Here is a 21,980-nt window from a genome sequence, read left to right on the forward strand (position 1 = left end):
TTGAGAATAGCTATAGAATTCTATGTAACTAAAGTGTGAGTGCATATGAGTACGTTATCAAAAAAGGTTATAATCAGTTATAATTTATCCTAACATCCATATGAACGCTCTCATTTCTCCCTATCCCAGTCGAGCAGTTCTACAGCTCCAACGTTCAGAAGAACCAGGCGGTGCAGAGTGATGTGCGTCTCGCTCGGAGGCTGCAAGACGAGGAAGAGCGGAGAGCCCGTCTCGGCCACCAGCTACGGCAAATGTAAGACACTGTGTCTGACCACTGTTTGATTAATCAACCAGGCTGACTATTCTTCCTCTCTGTTTGCTGCCACCATCATTCCATCATTCAAAGTCAGGTCTGTGTAACAAGCTTGTTTTATGGTGTAATGAAACAATTCCTTTATCACAATAGCCATAAAATGTAATGTCAGCCTGTTTAGAGATCCATCAGTACAGCTTTGAATTTCAAAAAATTTCATAAAATTCGTTTTTAATTAAGAATTTCAATATTTTTAATTAAAAAAGAATTTTATGAAATTTTTAAAAATAAAAAACAATTCTATTTTTAACTAAACTGTCTAATTTCATTTTATTAATAAAATATCTGACAAGTTGATTTCCATTCCAGTGGTGGAATGGCCACTAGGAGGCCTGCAGACAGGGGTTAAAGACATCTCCCTGGGGTTGGGCACTATTACGATATTTATTATTATCGTGATTAATGACATCACGGTATGTCGTAATTAGATTTTATGAGCATTTTGTGGATATCGTCAGTACTTAATGAACACTGATCAGTTGCATGTTTCATTACAGAATTAGGCCTGTTTAATTGGATTTAGTGCAGGATACTTGTATTTTTCAAAAGTACAGCATATTTAATGTCTATTCCAGCTTATCAAACCTCAGAAAAACTAAATATAGTTTTAGAAAATGTCTTGAAACATCATGATGTTTTATTTTTGCTAGTTCTCCCACCCTTACCACCTCCATTCCTGATGCTTTCTATGACGCATAAACCTTTTTGTTGATTATGTCGGTTAATCTTAGCGTAAGCAGTCATTTTGCCTCCCTTTCAAAATCCTCCATAGATTCTCATCTATTCCGAGAACACTGATCATATCATCCCTAAACCTACAGACCCTGTTACAAGCTGTGCTCAATACAAAGTGCTTCTTTAGACCATGGACAAATCTGATGTTTCACACTAGCTACTAAAGCCATGTGTAAGTTATATCATTATGAGAGGGAGGAGGTGGAGTGAGGACCCACAAGCATGAACTTGCAGCTTAAAGTTGCATTAAAGAATTCAGAGCATTGTTTAGTGTCTCTACCGTGCATTAAGTTCTGTTAAATTCCTCTGTCTGTACAGAGTGCTTCACGTTTTGCTTCGATTAATTAGACTTTTTTTCACAAAAACTGGACCTACATTCAGCTGGTCCAGGGCACTGTTAAAAATAGCTAACTTCCTGAGTGTTGATAAACATCTGAAGGCGTTTCAAAGTTTTTCAGTAAACTGTGAATGACCCTGGCAGGAACTTCCATCTCTGTGGCTCATTTACAGGGAGGAGCAGGACTGTGAGTACGCAAAGATGATTCAGGAGGAGCTCCAGAGGCACGACGAAGAAGCTCAAAGGAGGGAGGAAGAGGATGAGGTATGTTAAAGTGTTAAAGTGACATATGGAAAAGTTTAGTGTCGTATCTTTGGTTCTTTTTTTACATTGTACATGTTAAAGTGATGATTTGGCAAGAAATTACATTTACGCGGTTTCATTTCAGCAAATGTAATGAGTCACCAAGGCGCTGAGTATCTGAATTTGTTGTCTGAAGAAAACCTTGTACCTCCAAAATGGTAACTTTACAGGAGAAGAAGGAAACCTACTTTACTTCTAATGTAAGTCAATGTAACCAGACGATTTTCCAAGTCGTTTTGGGCCGTTTCTTTTGCTCCATTCGTCATGAAATTTACACACAATGTAAAGACCAACAGGTATTTTCAAATTACGTCAAAAACTGAAAAACGGCAAAAATGGAGATACAAAGTTTTCTTCCGACAGCAGCGTTATGTTAATTAGAGTTGTGCAAACTGCCATTTTTTGCCTCAAATCTTGTCTCAAACCAAGTTAAGTGGCTAGATATTCAAATTAGGGGTGAGAAAAAAAATCAATTCTTAAATGCATCATGTTTGTCTCTTGAAAGATTTTAAATCAGTTCAGGAAACATCATAATCTGATATTTGTGTTTCCTCTGTAAAAGAAACTCACACACACTCAGACACATTATAAATTAGGATACTTTGGTGCAGCCAGGCTTTGAGGAGGAAAGAAAATGCACTCATGCATCTCATTAATACACCCAGTTACACATCGGTTACAACATTTTGTTTCTAAGAAGTAAAACGACCGAAAACCTACTTGCGTAAGAATGTGGCTTTGTTTAACAGCCAGCTCTGAAGATGCTAACCAACTAACAGGCTAAAGGCCTATTCACACCGAGTTTTACAGACGGAAAAAACTCATGTTTTGAAAACAAACCCGTGTGTTAATACCGCCTTTCACACCGAGTGCAAAACTGACAGACATTGCAAAATTTTTACAGTCTGAACCTGCTCGATTTTCTGCTATGTACAGATTCGTTAAAAAATTGTCACGGTTGCATCTAAATGCTGATGTGTCTCAAATATATTCTTTAACTCAGATGTTTGTAGCCCAGTTTGAACCCCGTTTGAGCTGCTCTCGGAGATTGTTTCTTTTAGTGTTGAATGAAAAAGTTCTGTTTTCTGCTCTGCCATCTTGGTTGCCGCCATGCCAGAGACGACCATGATTGGTGAGCGAGTTCATGTTGAACAGAGGGCAAATAAAATAACAAATAACATTTTCGGCGTCCAAAAAAATCATGTTTGCTGTGCAAAATGCTGTCAGTTATACCTGATTTTGAATTAATTTGCTGTCATCAGAATAACTCAGAAAAACGTGTTCAGTGTTTAAAGGCTGTTAGGCTGTAAATTTGAGTCTTTACTGAAGGATTTTACTGGGGTTTTCCCAGAGTGCAACATACCAGCTGAGGAACATTCTTAGCGTTTTCCATTCAGCTTAAGTTTTCCCGATCAGAGTATGTGACTGGAACGTCTGCTGCTCCACTCCTCGCTCAAACCGTTCTGTAAATAGTCTGTAAACATGTGATTTCCATTAAAGATTATCATTAAATCAGGTATTATTAAAAACATGTATATGTGTCCTACATTATGATCAAGATGCATAGAGAAATATTTTTTTAACTGCAATGTGGCCTTGAGATTCTCACCTCTAATCTAAAATGGACTTGCTCATGTTGTTTCTGACACTGTACGACTATTACTATTACCTATTCTTGCCTTTCGCTTGATGTCACACTGTAGTCGCCGCCATTTTGAGGACTGAATCAGGGAGTGACTGCGCTGCGCGATGCCTTCCATTTGCTGTGCTTTGTGAATGATTCACCTGCAAGACGTGACAGAAGCTGAGAGACACACAGACCTTTAGTTCAGTGTTTCTGACTCCAGGCTTGGAGCCCCTGCACTGTATAGTTCAGTGTTTCTCTCTGCTGTTCACCTCGTTCAGCTCAAGAAGGGATTAATTAGCTGATAATATCAGGTATTTTAACCAGGAAACCACAGTTATGCAGTGCAGGGGTTTCAGGACTGGAGCTGAACTCTGAACTAACTGCACTAGCAAACTTACAGAATCACGTCTGTCGAAACACGACGTCGTTTTCTGACCCACGACATTCAGTCTGATATTTAACGTTTATGTTTCTCCATTTAAACGTCATTTAAATCAGAAACAGAGAGTAAAGTTATACCGGCTGTCTGCAGCTCCGTTAGGGGGCGACAGTTTATCTCTCGGCTGTTAACATCAGCTAAAGTTACCTAAAGGCTAGCATTGTTCACCTCTGTGTTAATGAGCTGATGTCGTTACCCTCCTATGATCACAGAGTTTTTCTCCTCTTTATGCAACACCATGGGATCCTTTTCCCACCCTGATGTGAAGAGCCGGTGGGCTTCTGTGCTTTTAAATGCTCTGAGAGACTCTCCAGAATAAGGAGAGGGGCTGAATAAGATAAATATGTCAAAAAACACACATTTGCTAGCTTTTCCACCAGTTTAAGTGGAACCAGGAGTTCAGGGGAAACTGTATAAGGATTGCAGCCTATTTTATCAACTTTGTCGAGGTCACGTTTTTCTCTTCCAAAGTAAGGAGAGTCATTTTGGCCATCTTTCACCTTTAGTTCCGTTTGTGTGGAGCAGTGAAGCCAAAAATTCGGTCCCAAATATGGCGGCCACAACAGAAAAATCACGTGACTGAAACCCTGAAAAAAAGACAAAAGTACCCTGCACTGCTGAAAGCAGTAGAGCAGCCGTCTGCATTAATTTCTTTCATACTTTTGTCCAGTCAAGCTATCTCTTTAAGTGTTGCCAGTCTGAATATGTAAGTGTTTTGTCCTGGCTTTGAGTGTGTGGTCTCGCACGAGAGCACACATTGTTGGCTGCTGTATTGAAGCCTGGCTGCCCGACAGTCTGTTCTCACTTTTAAGCTGATTACAGAGTACTAACCAAGCACCGGGACAGAGTGGGTGCTTGTTCCCCACAGAAAAGCAGCCGGATGGAGAGATCAGAGGACAAAAGAGAAAGAAGGAGAGAGAGAGAATGAGGCCCCTGTTGCATGTGAAGTGTCTCTCAGCCAGCAGTCCACTTCAACGCAGCCTCAAGAGTTTCTTTATTACGCTCCTGTTTCTCAGTTCCTTTTTTCCATCTTGTAAGAAATGAGCTCCAAAATGCCAGCTTTGTCATAACGCAGCTCAGATTGGCACTGTTGCCTTCGAAACGGTTGCCACAGCAACAACTGAGATGTTTCCACGGTAGCGGCTGGTCGTCACTGAGGCGGAGGGTTGGTTGGATGCAAATCGTGAGGCCACGTAATGTGTTGTTCTGGCTACTGTTCGGTTTTGGAGAGCCAGAGAAGACCCACTGTGAAAGGCGTGACAGTTTATGTAAAGCTTGGTGAGTTGTTTGTCTTTAGCTTAGCGAACATTAAAGGAATAGTTTGCCAAAAAAGCAGACATACACAGTTTTCTCCTTATCTGCAATGTAGTCGATCAGTGTTTGGTGTATGTTAGTTTTGCATAGATGCCAAGTAGCTAATGAAGAGGTACAGAAGCTTGTGAACACCAATTAGCATGGTGCAAACTGCATGCATAAACCATCAGTTGCCTCAAACCATGTTGAGTTGTTAGCTGATCTCAAATAGACATAGAATGAGAAAAGACTGTATGACTAGAAGGGGAGGGAGGTCTGAGAACTTGGACTGGAGTTCCGGAAAGCTTCTGCTTTAACCCAGACCCGGAGACCGATAACGATAGGTCACGTCTAGCCTTCAAGATTTAAGATAAAAACATGTTCCACATATCAGGACATTCAGTAGACCCTCCCCTAACTAGCTAGCATGATGTCATCAAGCTGTGATGTCAGCATCAGTAAGTAATTCGGCTCAGAAAATCACCTAAAATCCTGATATTATTGCTCTGCTGTTTGGCCTTCATATTCCAACAAAGGGTTAAAACAGAGACATGATTCACACATCAGATCACTCATCAGACTCTGCTTCACCATCCAGAGTGATTTCATCCACCTGTGACCGTCCATCAGCCAGCAGTCCAGCTCCAAAATCACCCAAACCCTGCTTGCTACTGTTATATTACATCTCTACTGTTAGCCTTCAGCTTATAAACAAAGGGCTTTCAGTTTACATTGACTTTGAGTATTAAAAATATCTGATATTAAATATGCAACTCAATTTGTAATTAAAAATAAAGCCTGTCTTGCTGTGTATCAGAGTTTTAACACTCAGCATGAATCCAAGAGGACAGAAAAACATGTCCGCCTTAGAATGAATCACCAATAGAATGAATCACCATCAAAATTATTGCACTTTCAGCTCACAGACACTCCAGATTAACAGTTTCTGAAAAGATAACTACAACTGCACTTGTTTTCAAGATCTCTATAGTTAAAAAAATACAAAATTTAGCAGGCACTAGATAAGTTTTTGATCAGAAATGACCCAAATTCATAAAGATATCAAATTTCTGTTAGCATTTACACATCAAACAATGGCATATCTGAGTAGCCCAGGGTCTTCTGAAAATAACAGCATATGGCCTGTGTGACTGTCACATGTAAATACTTCATAATTGCAATTGAAATTGTAATCGACCCAAAAAATAACAAAAAATTCCCCAAAATGTTAGGTTTCTAAGGGTTAAGCTAGAATGCTAGACCCTCTTTTCATGGATAGAGGTAGAACTGGCAAATGGTCATAGTATGGGAAGAGACTGTATGATTGTAGGAGGAGAAAGAGCTTTGAGAACCTGGGCTGGGTCTTTGGGCCGCTTCTGCATTAAGCTAGAAGACCATACCCCCAGAGATTTATGGGTAGTGTGTCTGAGAAGGCCACTGCTACTGCTGTTTTTAGCTAAGCTGTGTACTTCTGTCCATTTTTATAGACCACATTAAGTCAAACAGTGTCAGAAACCATATAAGCACATCAGTTTGAGGAAGTTAACAGCTGAAGGCAGTTTGAGGCGAGCCAGACTAGTCCTTTAAGGAGAAGCAATTAGAAAAGCAGCCACTCCTCTAGCGGAAACATCTCGCCATGGCTGTGGATTTGTGAATTGCAGATCGGCTTCAGAATTGCGGTGCCTGTTTTAGACCTTAAATGCCGCCTCGCTGGTTTCTAAAAATGGCCTGTGGCTTCAGAGCTGAAAGAGCTGAGAGTCTGTTCTCCAGCACATTTTTTCCCCCTGCTAACTCAAAGTGCTTTTTGTCCTCAGTGAGCAGTGGTTGTTGCCAAGGCGTGAGGCACCTGGTGTTGACTTATTCAGCTCTGCCAGATGGCCATGAGCACTACCTTCATGATCAATGTGCACTGCACACTGCAGTGTTTTCAACTGCGGACAGATATATACACAAGCCCGTCGCTAATCTATTAGCCACGCGAGTTGGAGCTATTGTTCCCCCTTTAATTGCTACAGTGGCCTCAAATGCCAAGCTTTGGAAACCCCCTAATGATGCAGAGACAGAAATAAACACTCACCATTCAAAAGTTTTGAAATCACTGTTTTTGATAATATCTGGTAGCAGATAAATAAAATATGCCTAGCCCTATGTAACTTTCAAATAATTAGCATGAAGCTAGGAGGTTGATTCAATAATACAACACCAGTTTGGTTGCAGATAAATATATAAAATGATGCTAATGTGTAACCCGGGGCAGCTTTTAAATAATTAGCATGAAGCTAGGAATCCATACATTTCCAATAGTATAAAATCAATTTGCAGGTAAGTGGATAAGATGAGCCTAATATGTTAGCTCTGTTTGGTTCCCAGTTTATATACATTGTGTAAGTTATTGTACATTAACACAAACTATTAAGTGATTCCAGACTTTTCAGCAGTGTGTAAACAGGTCTGTCTCTCACTGCTTGTCCTTTTAGAGCTGGACGTCAGGCCTTTTCTGCCAGAATGAAGCTTTTATCTGCCGCTAGTTTGGCAGAACCTGTCAACTATTTTAACAACATGTCGCTGTGTAAGTCACACAGACTCTGTGCCTGCTGGCAAAAAGGCCTTGAGTGTGTGTGTGTGTGTGTGTGTGTGTGTGTGGGTATAGAGGTGGAGCAGATGGACAGTGTTAAGCAGGAACTGTTTTTTATCTGAAAGAAAAAGGACTTTCCCTGCTTTTATTCATGGAACACATGCCAGTTTGTTGTGGTCCAGTACACAAGCATCTCCTCTCCCCTACTTTATTACACTGTGTGTGTGTGTGTGTGTGTGTGTGTGTGTGTGTGTGTGTGTGTGCGCGCCTATTAGGGCTGTGAAATATGGACAGAACAAACACAAGTTATTAATTTTTCAGTGTTACTCTTTTCTGGAGATTTGCTGTTAGATTTTCTGTGTTCACATTACCAGGTTAAAGTGGCACAAATCCGATTTTCCACTCTAATGTGACTCAGATCTGATGTTTTCAGAGCTGTGTGGACACAAATCTGATCTTTTCAAATCCAACCTGAGCCACTTTCATATGTGGTCCTAGATTGGATACGTATCTGATTTGTGGTCATGCGACCTTAATGTGACGCTCAGATCGGAATTCGTGTGCTTTTTTTCCGCTGCACTGCGCCATCATTCAGCGTTACCATGGCAGCAGCGCCGAACAGAAGTTAAAGTCTGTAAACGGTGAGAAGGAAGCTCATCTCACCTTTTCTGCCTTCGTCTCGCTCTAATAATGAACAGCTGATCAGAGTTAATTATCTTCTCAGAGAAGCTCGTTCTGCTCGTTAGTTTGTGCTGATGATGCACGTGATTCATTCATGTGACGTTACTGAGTAGGATGAGCTCATGAGCATCATTTCAGGACGCCGGTTCGTTCACATTAATGACAGATTTGAATCACTTACCTAAAGTGTGAACCATCGTGTCAGAGAGATCGGATTTGAGCCAAAACTCAGATTTAAACAATGAGGCATGTGAAGTGTACGTAGCCTATGAAATCTCCAGGGTTATTTTTCCACACCTCCCAAGTTCACTCTTAGAAGTTGGTTGCATTTCCTGCCTCTGACGCTCCGAGGAATCCCAAACACATTCAGTGATGTTGAGGTCTGGACTCTGGGGTGGTCAGTCCATTGTTCAGCTTCTTTGTTTGATGTGTCCGTCTCCTTTTCTCAGTGAGGTTCTTCTTGATCAGCTACCGTTCAGACCCACAGCGCTGAGTCGTCCTCCCACAGTGGAAGGATGGACAGAAACATCTGTGGATGTTTTCAGATCTGGAGCAGTTTGATTTTCTCCTCTCTCTCAAAGATGAAAGCTTTAAGTACTGTTTATCTGATCGGGACAGTTTTGGTGTCCATCAGGTCTTGCAGGTGGTTGTTAGGAGCCACATTTTCTCTGTATTTTTTAGACATTTTTTAATGCCACTTTTGGAAACTCCTGTTTCTTCGCTTATTTCTCTTTGACTTTCCCCTTCCTTATACAAGTGGATTATGTCATGTCTAATTTCCTAAATTATACCCTGAAAACACCCAAATAAACATCTGTGATTGGTGCAGATTCCCATAGCACACATTTGAGGTTTGATTTGAGGTAGATTTGCATATTGCACACTTCTGTGATGAACTGCGATAACAGTGAATAGTTGCAACACACAACAGGATATATGGCTTTTTTTTTATAAAAATCATATAACCATTGTTTGGCATTGTTGGTGCCCTTTATTTAAAATAGAGGAGTCGCAAAAACATAAATAAAGCATAGTCAGGCTTGTTAATGTGAAACGTTCTACAAAATAAAATAGAAAACAAAATAACTCAAAATACAAAAAACAGGTGGAATGGTTAATATGTTTTGTGTTAATTGAGGAGCTCAATTAACAATTTTGTGCAGCCCTAATGGTGTCTGTATGTGTCTCTATCTATCTATTTGTCTGTATCTTTTTGTCTAAACCAGAGTTACAACCCAAATGTTAAGAAGAGCCATTTTGTCAAGTTTCAACAAAAATCTAACCACCTTGGGAGCCACAGCATTGTAACATATGTTGAAGTAACGTTTCATCATCTTGGCTATAAATATGTCTCAGTATGTGCTGATGTCCTAGTATACGCTAAACATATAACAAAACGCAGACTTACTTTGCTCTGCTTTAAGCTTTAGCTCAGCTATAGCTGCTTTTCTCACATCTCCAGCAGGAAACTTTCCCACAAAAGAGTAGTTTCTTGTAAAATGTCCCTCAACGTTCGATTTTTTACGAGGCTGAAGTCGCTTCTCATTCACCTGCTGCCTGTTCGAACTTTGTCGTTCCCCCTTTAAATAGTGCCTGAGGCGCCAGAATGTAGCTAACTATGTAGCTAACTGTTGGACCATTTAAGGTGGAACGGGACCGTTCAAACTAGACGCTGGCGACTGAGAAACTCACTTCACCTCGTGACTTTTTAGTGTTTGTCAGTTTCTCCTTGCAGATTAAACATATCAGGAAACCAGCTGGAGTGATTATAAACGCAAATAAGTCCATTCGTCTCTAAATTATTGATATTCGTCTTAAATCTCTCTCTTTGTTGTTTCGTTAGCTGCTAGCTGGGCGGGAATGTTGTCTGTGTTGCTATGGTGACCAACAGTCCGCACGCCAACCTTCAGAGTTAAAGGGTGACTTAGCAGTTCTACATTAACTGCAGTGTTTAAGACTGTTTATTGTTAAAACTGTGTTGAACGATCAGCAGAGCTTTATTTTACTGTAAAGGAGGATTATTTTATTTTTACCTACAAATCAAATTTAACTGTGGAGCTGCAACAGAGCAGTAAAAGAGCCGTGTGTTGCCGACCCCTGGACGATACAGTGCCCTCCCGTCTGTGTGTGTACGTGTGTGGGTGTGTGAGTGGGTTGGAGGGTGGGTGTGTTTAAAGCCCCTCTTTTACTGACTGTTGTTGGACTCAGTGTAGTCCAGTTAGCCTCCTGAGAGGAAGCTGTCTTACCACAGTGGAGTGAACACTCAGACAATGTGAAATATCTCACTGCAGTGCTGATGAAGAATAGAGCCTTAAACGACTCTAACTCTGCTCTGTACCTGCTGTATCAGTGCCTTGAGGCCTCGCTGTTGTTGACTCTTCATTTTCTATAAACTAATTAAACTACTGTTATAACACTATATGTGCTAAAACAACCTCTAAACCTTTTACGTTTTGTGATGAGTACATCGGTTTTGTCTGAAATCATTTTCCTCTTCTTCTGAAAAGAGAATTTTGGGATTCAGTGTGAATGTTCTCGGAAGAAGCCGGCTCTAAAATCAGCAGATCACTAATATACATTAATGAATAGCTTGACACCAGCCTATTAGAGGGAGCACTTTACATTAGTCACGAACAGAGATGGAACAGTGTGAAAAAATCTTGAAATCGGTGTTGTGTTAAAATATACACAACACTATTAAAAACATTAATAGAACATCAGCTACAGTTGAAATAAATATGAAAATGTGCTACTAATGTTTACTTGCATGCTTTGCAGGTAGACTGTAGTGTATATTTACCTCCACTATGAAGTGTCTTTTAAAAATGTGGTAAATCTGAAAGGGTATGAGTTTTATTGGGCTTCATTTCACTGCTGTCAGAGGAAAACCTTGTATCTCAATTTTTGTCGTTTTTCAGTTTTTGGCATAATTTGAAAATACCTGTTGTCCTTTACATTGTCTGTAAATTTCATGAAGAATGGACCAACAGAAATGACTCAAAATGACTTGGAAAAAAGTCTGGTTCCATTGACTTACATTAAAAGTAAAGTAGGTTTTTTCCTTCTCCTGTAAAGTTACTGTTTTGGACATACAAGGTTTTCTTCTGACAACAGCGCTATAAGGGTATACTGTTAAGACCATAACGTGTCTGCCACAAAACAGGTGGAACTTCAGATCTATCAGTGCTGCATCTTTCTCACAGTTTCTGGAACATTTTACCTGCAGTAGCAGCTTGTATGAACTGCTTGGATCCGTTTGGTAGTAACAGTGTATGTGGTGAATCTTTGACAGTGAAGTACATGGGCACTGAGGTGCGGTTCTGTAGGGCAGGGATGCGTCTCTACTTATGCCAAACCATTATATTTAATTTTGCTTGGCGCCAGGCGACCCGCTTCAGTGATAATGGACCTACAGAGAACTCTGCCATCAAGAGAAAGATTCAGCAAGAGGGCTTATTCTGCCCTCTAGTGGGGACAAGAATTCAGTGCATTTCTATTGAATATTACTGTAGTCAGTGAAGTCTGTTTTCCCCTTTTTTCACATTGTTTTTACTCAGTTTGATTTTCCATTCATTTTTATTTTTTTATTTTAGTATTTAGCATTTTATAGTATTTCTTTTAATTACAGATAATTAAATATATACTAGTATTAGTAAATATTTAATTATCTGTAAAAAAGTGCGTGTTGAGGTTATATTTTTACAGAAATGGCGCTGCACATTTATACAGAATGTTTCATGTCGATGGCAGCTTAAAGTGCTTTACAGACAGATGATAAAGCTAAACAGTAATACAAGAAATACAGGTATTAATTTCGAATCATCTAAAAAAATGACAGATCAAAAAAATAGATAAACACCACAAGATGCAGCATTTTAATTAAACGCTAAGTTAAAGAAATACGTTTTTAGATGTTTCTTAAAAGTGAGCACTGAGCTTGACTGACTAATAAAAGGTGAACTGAGCTTCACAGTTTAGAAGCAGAATAACTGAAAGAGTCTCTCCATGTTTTCTGTATTATACAGAGGGTTTTTGCAGAAGGTCAGTATCTGCAGTGCTGGAACATAAACAGACAGACACTCTGTGATGTAAGCGGTGCTTTAAGGTCATTTAGAGCCTTAAAAACTAGTAGCAGAGCTTTAAAATCTATCCTGAACGATGCAGACAGCCAGTGCAGCTCTTTTAAAATGGGAGTGATCTGATCTCTCTGTGTTGTTTTTGTCAGGATGCTGCTGTATTTTGTACGAGCTGTAAAGGATGCATTGTTTTCTCAGGAAGTTCAGTAAGAAGATCATTACAGTGATCAACTCTGCTAGCAACAAGTGCGTGAACAAGTTTCTCTGCGTCGCTCTGAGAGAGAAAAGGCTGAACTTAGCGACGTTCCTCAAATGATAAAAAGCTACTTTAGTGACTGTGTTTACATGCCAGATAAAACAGAGCTCAGAGTCTAAATAAGGTTATTATTGATATCTTTAAGATTATAAATGACAAATTTCGTTATGTATGATTTTGTCCTACATAAGTTCATATGTATGATGGAAAAAGGGTTATTATGTTGGGAATGTTCATTTTCCTCCTGAATTATTTTTTTGTGATGTCAAAAAAAAAAACAAAGCATTTATTTAAAACATGTATCTCCCTGTTCAGCCTACAGTAGTGTGGCCCACCCTTTCACACTGGAGTTCTGGGAATGTTTTAGTCTGGTCTGCTTAAATGAGGCTCAATAAAAGGCAGCCAATCAGAACAGAGGTCATTTACAAATGTCAGTCTTAAAGGCTCAGTAACAAAAGCATCGCTATCTGAGGTGTAAAGAATTTAATAGTAGAAATGCATTGGATGAATTCATCCATTTATGTAGAAATGAATTATGACTGTTTTTCGAATGTCATACTCAGACCTCAGGCAAAGAAATGAAATACAAGAGAAATGTAGGATTTGGGCCTTTACCTAAGTGCAGTTTCAGTGCAATAATATCAAGCTCCCATGATGTCATAGTTGCAGAAACGCAATAGAAACTGCAGAACAAATGAGGCTTTCAGGCTGTGAATGTAGAGGACCGTTCAGGTATTGTAGGCCTGCGTGTGTATATATAGAGTGAGTGTATGTGTCTGTGTGTGTGTGGGCGGTTGAGTGTGGGTGCGCACTGAGCTGTACTTTCCTCTGCTTGCTGCGTGCGGTGTTGTATATGTGCATGTGTGCTTTTACACTTCTAAGCGAGGTGTGTGGAAATTTACTCAACCCACTCTTTTTAGGCATCTGCAGTCCGAGCTTAAAACTGCAGTGCATTGAGTTCAAAAAGCCATACGTCATATACAGTGGTGTGAAAAAGTGTTTGCCCCTTCCTTTCTTACTCTTTTGCAAGTTTGTCACACTTAAATGTTTCAGATCACCAAACAAATTTAAATATTAGACAAAGATAACGCAAGTAAACACAAAATGCAGTTTATAAATGAAGATCTTTATTATTAAGGGAAAAAGAAATCCAAACCTACAGGGCCCTGTGTGAAAAAGTGATCCCCCCCCCCAAAAACAAAAAAAGTGTGATGTTTATCACATCTTCGGAAAGCTGAGTTCAATTTCCCTAGCCACACCCAGGCCTGATTACTACCACACCTGTTCTCAATCAAGAGATAACTTAAATAGGACGTGTCTGACAAAGTGAAGTAGACCAAAAGATCTTCAAAAGCTAGACATCATGCTACGATCCAAAGAAATTCAGGAACAAATGAGAAACAAAGTAATGGAGATCTATCAGTCTGGAAAAGGTTATAAAGCCATTTCTGAAGCTTTGGGACTCCAGCGAACCACAGTGAGAGCCATTATCCACAAATGGCGAAAACATGGAACAGTGGCGAACCTTCCCAGGAGTGGCTGGCCGACCAAAATTACCCCAAGAGCGCAGCTACGACTCATCCAAGAGGTCACAAAAGACCCCACAACAATATCCAAAGAACTGCAGGCCTCACTTGCCTCGGTTAAGGTCAGTGTTCATGACTCCACCATAAGAAAGAGACTGGGCAAAAATGGCCTGCATGGCAGAGTTCCAAGACGAAAACCACTGCTGAGCAAAAAGAACATAAAGGCTCGTGTCAGTTTTGGCAGAAAACATCTTGATGATCCCCAAGACTTTTGGGAGAATACTCTGTGGACTGACGAGACAAAAGTTGAACTTTTTGGAAGGTGTATGTCCCGTTACACCTGGCATAGAAGTAACACAGCATTTCAGAAAAGGAACATCATACCAACAGTAAAATATGGTGGTGGTAGTGTGATGGTCTGGGGCTTTTCGTTTTATGTTTTGCTGCTTCAAGACTTGCTGTGGTAAACCATGAATTCTGCTGTCTACCAAAAAATCCTGAAGGAGAATGTCCGGCCATCTGTTCTTGACCTCAAGCTGAAGCGCATTTGGGTTCTGCAGCAGGACAATGATCCAAAACACACCAGCAAGTCCACCTCTGAATGGCTTAAGAAAAACAAAATTAAGACTTTGGAATGACCTAGTCAAAGTCCTGACCTGAATCCGGTTGAGATGCTGTGGCATGACCTTAGAAAGGCGGTTCATGTTCGGAAACCCTCCAATGTGGCTGAATTACAACAATTCTGCAAAGATGAGTGGCCAAAATTCCTCCACAGCGCTGTAAAAGACTCATTGCCAGTTATCACAAACGCTTGATTGCAGTTGTTGCTGCTAAGGGTGGCCCAACCAGTTATTAGGTTTAGGGGGCAATCACTTTTTCAGGTTTGGATTTCTTTTTCCCTTAATAATAAAAGATCTTCATTTATAAACTGCATTTTGTGTTTACTTGTGTTATCTTTGTCTAATATTTAAATTTGTTTGGTGATCTGAAACATTTAAGTGTGACAAACATGCAAAAGAGTAAGAAATCAGGAAGGGGGCAAACACTTTTTCACACCACTGTATGTAACTGCTGTACAGTAATGATGTCTCTGCATTTAGAGCTTCCAGGTGAAGATACCAGTTTTAGCCCTTAGCATTAAATTTATGGTCATGTCCACATCTTAAACACGAACAGTCCGTATGTTGGCCTATACTTTCTCACTTTCATAACTACAGAACATATATTAGTGACCTATTCGTTTCTGAATAATATATCGTTGCTGTCTGAACAAAACCTCATCTCCATTTTGCAGTTTTTCAGTTTTTGACATAATTTTAAAAAATACTGTGGTCTTGTACATTATGGGTAAATTTCATGATGAAGGGACCAACAGAAATGACAATTACATAATTAAAATTTTTTTTCCAAAATTACATGGAAAAAAATCTGGTTCCGTTGACTTACATTAAAAGTAAAATATGTTTTTTCCTTCTCCTGTAAAGTTTCCTTTTTGGAGATATGAGGTTTTAGTGGTTACTGAATAACTAAATAATTGCTGAATAAAGTCTTAAAGGGGGATTTTTCTAAATTTCTAGGGAATTCAATGGTTCAGATATAAAAGTCATTCAGAGGTTTTTGATGTGAAATGAACCGTTACTCAGAATTATTTGCTGTGGTGCTGATAGGAACCAGATGTCTGAAGTGTTATTACATGTTTTGGCCTAAAACACATTTTTAAGACAATTCATGGTGAAGAGGAGCCTGCAGGGCATTGTTAGGCAAAATAGTACCCCTATGTATACTTTGAGTGATTGTTTTTGATAGTAAATAAAATGGCTATTTTATTTACTATGCATTGTAGAAATGACCCTGGTTCTCATCAACACCATTCCAAAGAAATCAGGTCATAAAGTTTCTCTACAATGGACCGTTTCATATCGAGCCACTCTGAAAGACTTTGTCTGCATCTTAACCATTTAATTATTATGCTGTTATATTCTCTACAGCCTTTCTGTCATCCTGTAACCTGCTGTAATATGCTCTAGAGTCATTCTGTCATTCTGTAACCTGCTGTAATACGCTCTAGAGTCATTCTGTAACCTGCTGTAATACGCTCTAGAGTCATTCTGTCATCCTGTAACCTGGTGTAATATGCTCTAGAGTCATTTTGTCATCCTGTAACCTGCTGTAATACACTCGAGAGTCATTCTGTCATTCTGTAACCTGCTGTAATACGCTCTAGAGTCATTCTGTCATTCTGAAACCTGCTGTAATACGTTCTAGAGTCGTTCTGTCATTCTGTAACCTGCTGTAATAGGCTCTAGAGTCATTCTGTCATTCTGTAACCTGCTGTAATACGCTCTAGAGTCATTCTCTCATTCTGTAACCTGCTGTAATACACTCTAGAGTCATTCTCTCATTCTGTAACCTGCTGTAATAGGCTTTAGAGTCATTCTGTAACCTACTGTAATAGGCTTTAGAGCAGGGGTGTCAAACTCAACCACTAAAAGGGCCATATTAAAAAATCTCAACAAATCCGTGGGCCAGCTGTGTTTTTGTCTTATTTTTACGTAACATTTTGCCATTGTTTATTTAAAATATGCCAAAACTACAACGGCAAAAACCAGGCACTGAATACTTGAATGATTTAAAAATAATTTTAAATAAAAACAAATTGTTTAATATAAAACATACTGTAACATTCATGTAAAATGCTCTAGAGTCATTCTGCTCTTCTGTAACCTGCATGGAGCTGACTTTTGTTTTGTGTGGCAGGAGATGGCCAAGCGAATGCAGGAGGAGGAAGAGTTGGAGATGCGGCGGCAGAGGGCACAGGCCGGTTACCATGGAGACAGCAGAGCCTCTCCACTCAGTGAAGGTAACAAATTTTCGTTGTTGTGTTGCATTTCCCCATTATTTAATAATACAGAATATATTTGAAAGATTCTTTACTCTCTTCCTCTTTCTAACTCTTTCTCTTTTCTCTCACTCACTTTCTCTTTCTGTCTCTCTTTCTGTCTTCCTCATCTCTCTCTCTCTCTCTCTCTCTCTCTCTCTCTCTCTCTCTCTCTCTCTCTCTCAGGGTTAGAGCTGTGGGAGCAGTTGGTGCGTGATGCTGAACTGGCCCGTATTCTGCAGGAGGAGGAAGACAGGCAGCCTCACCAGAAGGTGGGCTTTGTAGGTCATTTCACCCACACACACCAACACACACACACTCACACTTACACACAGTGTGTAGCCTTAACACTTAGCAGGAGCAGTTAAAGCCAGCGATAACAAAGGAAAACTGTAAATTATATTAATTATTATTATTGTTAATATTAATTATGTTGTATTATATGAATTATTTGTCACTCAAAGCTCATTGAAATAATAAAGAGATGTTGAAAGTGCAGAGTCTATATTTTTTATGATTTGAATTAAAATTGAATTGAATGTTAATTCCAAACTTTATTTAATCATGTAATTGTGTAATTACGTTTAAATTGTATATCAAAATTATGATGATGACTCTGTTTCTATGGGTTACCATTGAGCTCATACTCGACTGGCTTTGTTCCAGAGCCGTGGATCAGATGTGGATTTCCGTACTGCTCAAGTGGCCCAAGATGAGGTGAGAGAATGAATGGATGAAAGGACGGTTGAATAGAACTGTTATTATAGTTTGAAATATGATTATACTGTGGGACTGAAATGTCTTCTTGGGAGAGGTGACTTTAATGAAATCTGACTGAACTATCATGGCTTTCTGTTCTCCAGGAGATCGCCCGCTACATGCAACGACAAGAGAGAAAGAACAGCAGACGGTCACATGACTTAGAGACCCAGGAGAGGTCTTTTGATCTGAGAGGTGCAGACAACACTACAAGCAGAAAAGTATGAATCTGTCCTCAAGCACCAGCGTATATTTGTAACTTCAGCGTAGATCTGTAACTTCTATAGTTATTTAAGATGCACTCACTGCTGGCACAGGAGTTCAATTGCACACACACAGCTTGTATAATCTTCATAGTAAAGCATTGACCAGTAGAATGGGAAATACTGGAGCAGCAGCACGAGTTGAAAGTCACCGTGCCTGATAACAAGCATTGACTGTAGTATTATGCGTTATGACAAAGAAAGTTCATTTTAAAGACAGAAAACATAAAATCAGCGTTCAAGAACAACTTTGACTCTGAATCTAAATTTGTCTTCTTGCTTTGATGATAGAATCAAATATGAGACATTTGACTAACAAATTTAGTGGAAATCACCCCACTTCTTTTCCCAGACGTGTAGCTGACTTGTGCTTTGCACTGAAATCCCCCTGGTTTGGGTGACCGTTTCATTGAAATGTACAAAATTTCCATTATCATGTAAAAATTTCAGTTTCAGTTGTAATTCATCTGTGATAATTTGCTTATATACTGATCAAATATCAGTAATCTTGTGGTTTATTATTCACTAATGTCTATGAACTGTTGAACAGACTAAGATGAAGGGTGAGTAGGCCAGACAGTGACAAAGGAGTAGCAATTTGGAACTAAAGATGTTAAAAATAATATAAAATAATTATTGAAAACAGGATGTGGCAGGTACAATCTCCTTAGTGGTCTCCAAATGGAAACTGGTGCGCTGCAGTAGCATAAGATTATTGAACAGTATGTCTACATGGATGGATGGATGGATCGAAGGATGGATCGAAGGATGGATGGATGGATGGATAGATAGATGTATTGTATAGTATAGTATAGATAGATAGATAGATCAGTTTAATTTAATAACATCAACTTGACTATTTCATTTTGAGTTTATTCCTTCTTCCTTTCAGTTCAGCTGGTCAGATCTCCACTAATCCAGCAGTGAGGCAGTAGTCTGTGAATGGTTTGTGAGTGTTGCACTGTGTGCAGGTGGAGCCTCTGCAGATGCCAAGAGAAAGGCTGAACTCTGAGGGTCTTCACTCACCTGTGGAAGAGGACCACACACTCGAGCAGCATCCACTAAGCCCAGCCTGCACTACTCTGTTAGTCACACACACTTACACACACACACACACACGCTCTTTTACACCATCAGCACAGACATTTTTCAACTTTCCCTTTTCTTTACAGACGAACACAGCCTGTCCATAACATTGCAGAGGAGCTGGACCCAACATTCACAGCCAGAAAGAGAGACAGCCAGATGTCCAGGAGTCCGTCATCAGGTAGTTACACAGCATACAAAAAAAATATAGGGCAATATGCCAGAAATAATCTCTTACAGAATCTTCATAATTTCCCATATCATTTGATTAATCAACGTTAAGTTTTAATAGTGTTTTGAACCCTGAAGAAAACAAAAGGCTGGCTTAATATGCAAAAGTGTTAAATTATTTATAATTAAGATAGAACAGATAAATACTTCTTATTCATTTCAAGGGATATTTCTGAAGATATTAGATGTAAAATAAATCAAAGGAAAAGATGTGAGGAAAAAAAGGAACAATTTCCAAAACTGCCGTTTTCGATTTTGAAATTATTAAAACATACAGAGAAAGTGGGACTCCGCACAACTGTGCAAGACCTGATAGACACCGCAACTGCCCCCATTAGATAAACAGCACTTAACCCTTGTGTGGTGTTGGGGTCTTTGGGGCCCGTTTTCAGTGTTTACCAAAAGAGAAAATGATTTAATTTATTATTATTTCAACCTCAGATTCTTGTTCTTTGCTCATTTTCTGTGAAGAACATATAAAATAACCCATTTTCAGTGTCTTCACTCTGTTCACCCCCCACACGTTTATATTACACACGTGGTGTTGGATGAACCTGTGGGGAGTAAAAGTGTGGAGGTGCTGTGTCCTTCACTCTGTTCTCCTCCTACATGGCCTGCTGTTAGTGTGTCTGTGTGTATGTATTTGTATGTGTGTGTGTGTGTGAGTGTGGACAACATGGACAAGCTGCTGACTGGCTTCAGCTGCTAAAGGAGAACCCTACGCTGGACACTTGTGATATTTTAAACATCTGGTATTTTTACATAAATTGTTATGGCTGTACTAATTTAAAAAACAACAATGTGCTGGGTCACCAGACCACTGAGTGACAAACACATCAACACCACACACGTGTTAAGAAGACAACTCAGCACTATGGGTCTGAAAGGATGTGTGGCTGTCAAGAAGCCTCACTGAGAAATAGACACGTCCAAAGATCAGTCTGCTTTTTAGGTGAGTGAGAAGCACACTGACCTTTGGAGGGTTGAAAAAAATATCCCTGTAGAAAGCAAGTCTCCCAGAAAGAATGGAAACTGTAACAAAGTCAAAGGGTGGACACACTAAAAAACAAGCAATCTGATATTATTATTGAGTTTCTTGTCTTTTTTCCTGATGTTGAAAAATGAATATCTTGTACTTAATGGCTGCTTTGACTAGAAATGAAAGAAATGAAGGGTGATTTTTTTTTGGCAGAGTACTGTATAAATAATAATCTACATTTTGAGGACATCACTTTCACTGGGCATTTAACATTCAATATACAAAACTGTCTTAACGGTCAACAGAAAAGGTGACCTGTTATACTGAAGTAATAATTGTTCAAAGTTGAAGCTTTTGTAATATCAGATTGAACAGAACAGAGCAGTATGATCACTTTATTGAGGTTATCTGAAACATACAGTATAAATATGGAAAAAAACACTTGATTTTGATAACTGTCACTATCTTATCTGCTATATAAAAGGACTTTTATCATTGATTAACACTTCTCTGTCTCCGTAGATATATGCCTGGCTCCCCGCACCCCTCACAGTATTTTCTACGATTACCTGCCAGAGCCCAACTTCGTCCCACCCACCAGACGCCACAGTGACAAACCAGGGCGACCCAAAGCCAAAGAGAAACGTGAGAACTGCAAGCAACAGTAACTTGAATATTCTCTCGAGTATTTTCGCTGAATCAGTGTTTTCTGAAGTTCCTCATTGCCTTTTCACTTCCCAAGCCTGAGTGTGAGCTCACAGTGCCATAGAAATGAAAGCAGGGTGCTGAGTGATATTCGCTTTTCAATTTAGACGAATAAGCAGTTTAATTTAGGGTGAAACAATATTAAACTGGTAACTAATGACGTTCTCATTAGATTCATGCACCGAGACTGGCCGACAAATCAAACTGGTGTCTGTGTTGGCCTGAGGGAAAGACAGCATTGCTTCTAGCGTATACAGCGTGTGCATTTGTATTCTCATGTCCAGTAAGTCGTATTGGCAGCTTATATGGTTAGTCCCTGAGTCTGAATACGCTCGTGCAATGAACCTCTATAATCTTTTTAAATGATCACTCACAAAACACTACTTACTTACAGATTTCAAAGAGTTATAAAATTAAATTTGAATAAAAAAATATTGAAAAAATCCACTTTAGATGGATGAGTAGATGTTCTGTATAGTGTTTTTTTTCTTCAGCCTTCAAATAAAAAGTGTGACACTGGTGAAAGACCCTGTGTGTGTGTTGATGGGAATATGCTTAGCTTAACGTGTGCTGGGAATTCAGTAGTTCCTAATTTGTATGCAGGGAAATTCTTGTGATGTTGTAATGTTTAGGCGTTTCACAGAGTTGTGTCAGAGTTACGTCTCTCTGCCTACAGTCTCTCCCCACACCCCCCCACCCCACCCCCCACACACTGGTACTTTACTCTACTTTACATCATTACTCCTCCCACTTTAAAGTGACACATCAATCAAACATCATATGTACAGTTTCCCCCTTTAGCCCAAACATAGTCAGTCAGCCAAAACATATTTGGTGTCTGATGTTTGTTTCTGTAGTTTGTGTGGTTACAGGGTTAATGTAGCTAACAAGTAATAGAATTATTATTGTTAGCTACAT

General features: G+C 39.4%; 1 protein-coding gene across 4 annotated transcripts in view; it reads left to right on the forward strand.

Annotated features, from left to right (window-relative positions):
- The window catches only part of si:dkey-264d12.1 (coiled-coil domain-containing protein 50), a 33,243-nt gene extending 11,662 nt beyond the window's left edge, over positions 1-21,581 (forward strand). For 3 of the 4 annotated variants that reach the window (XM_036559398.1, XM_036559401.1, XM_036559400.1), the window contains 9 exons: positions 130-253; positions 1,559-1,649; positions 16,919-17,021; positions 17,226-17,320; positions 17,706-17,756; positions 17,903-18,019; positions 19,033-19,145; positions 19,234-19,328; positions 20,880-21,581. In XM_036559398.1, coding sequence (XP_036415291.1) covers positions 130-253; positions 1,559-1,649; positions 16,919-17,021; positions 17,226-17,320; positions 17,706-17,756; positions 17,903-18,019; positions 19,033-19,145; positions 19,234-19,328; positions 20,880-21,025 — 935 coding nt within the window. In that variant the 3' untranslated portion in view covers positions 21,026-21,581. The remainder of the gene's footprint in view (positions 1-129; positions 254-1,558; positions 1,650-16,918; positions 17,022-17,225; positions 17,321-17,705; positions 17,757-17,902; positions 18,020-19,032; positions 19,146-19,233; positions 19,329-20,879) is intronic. The other variant, XM_036559399.1, reaches the window with a different exon arrangement.
- Positions 21,582-21,980: the final 399 nt, after the last annotated feature.

This window comes from Colossoma macropomum, unplaced genomic scaffold, assembly GCF_904425465.1.
Source record: "Colossoma macropomum unplaced genomic scaffold, Colossoma_macropomum, whole genome shotgun sequence".
Classification (NCBI taxonomy): Eukaryota; Metazoa; Chordata; class Actinopteri; order Characiformes; family Serrasalmidae; genus Colossoma; species Colossoma macropomum.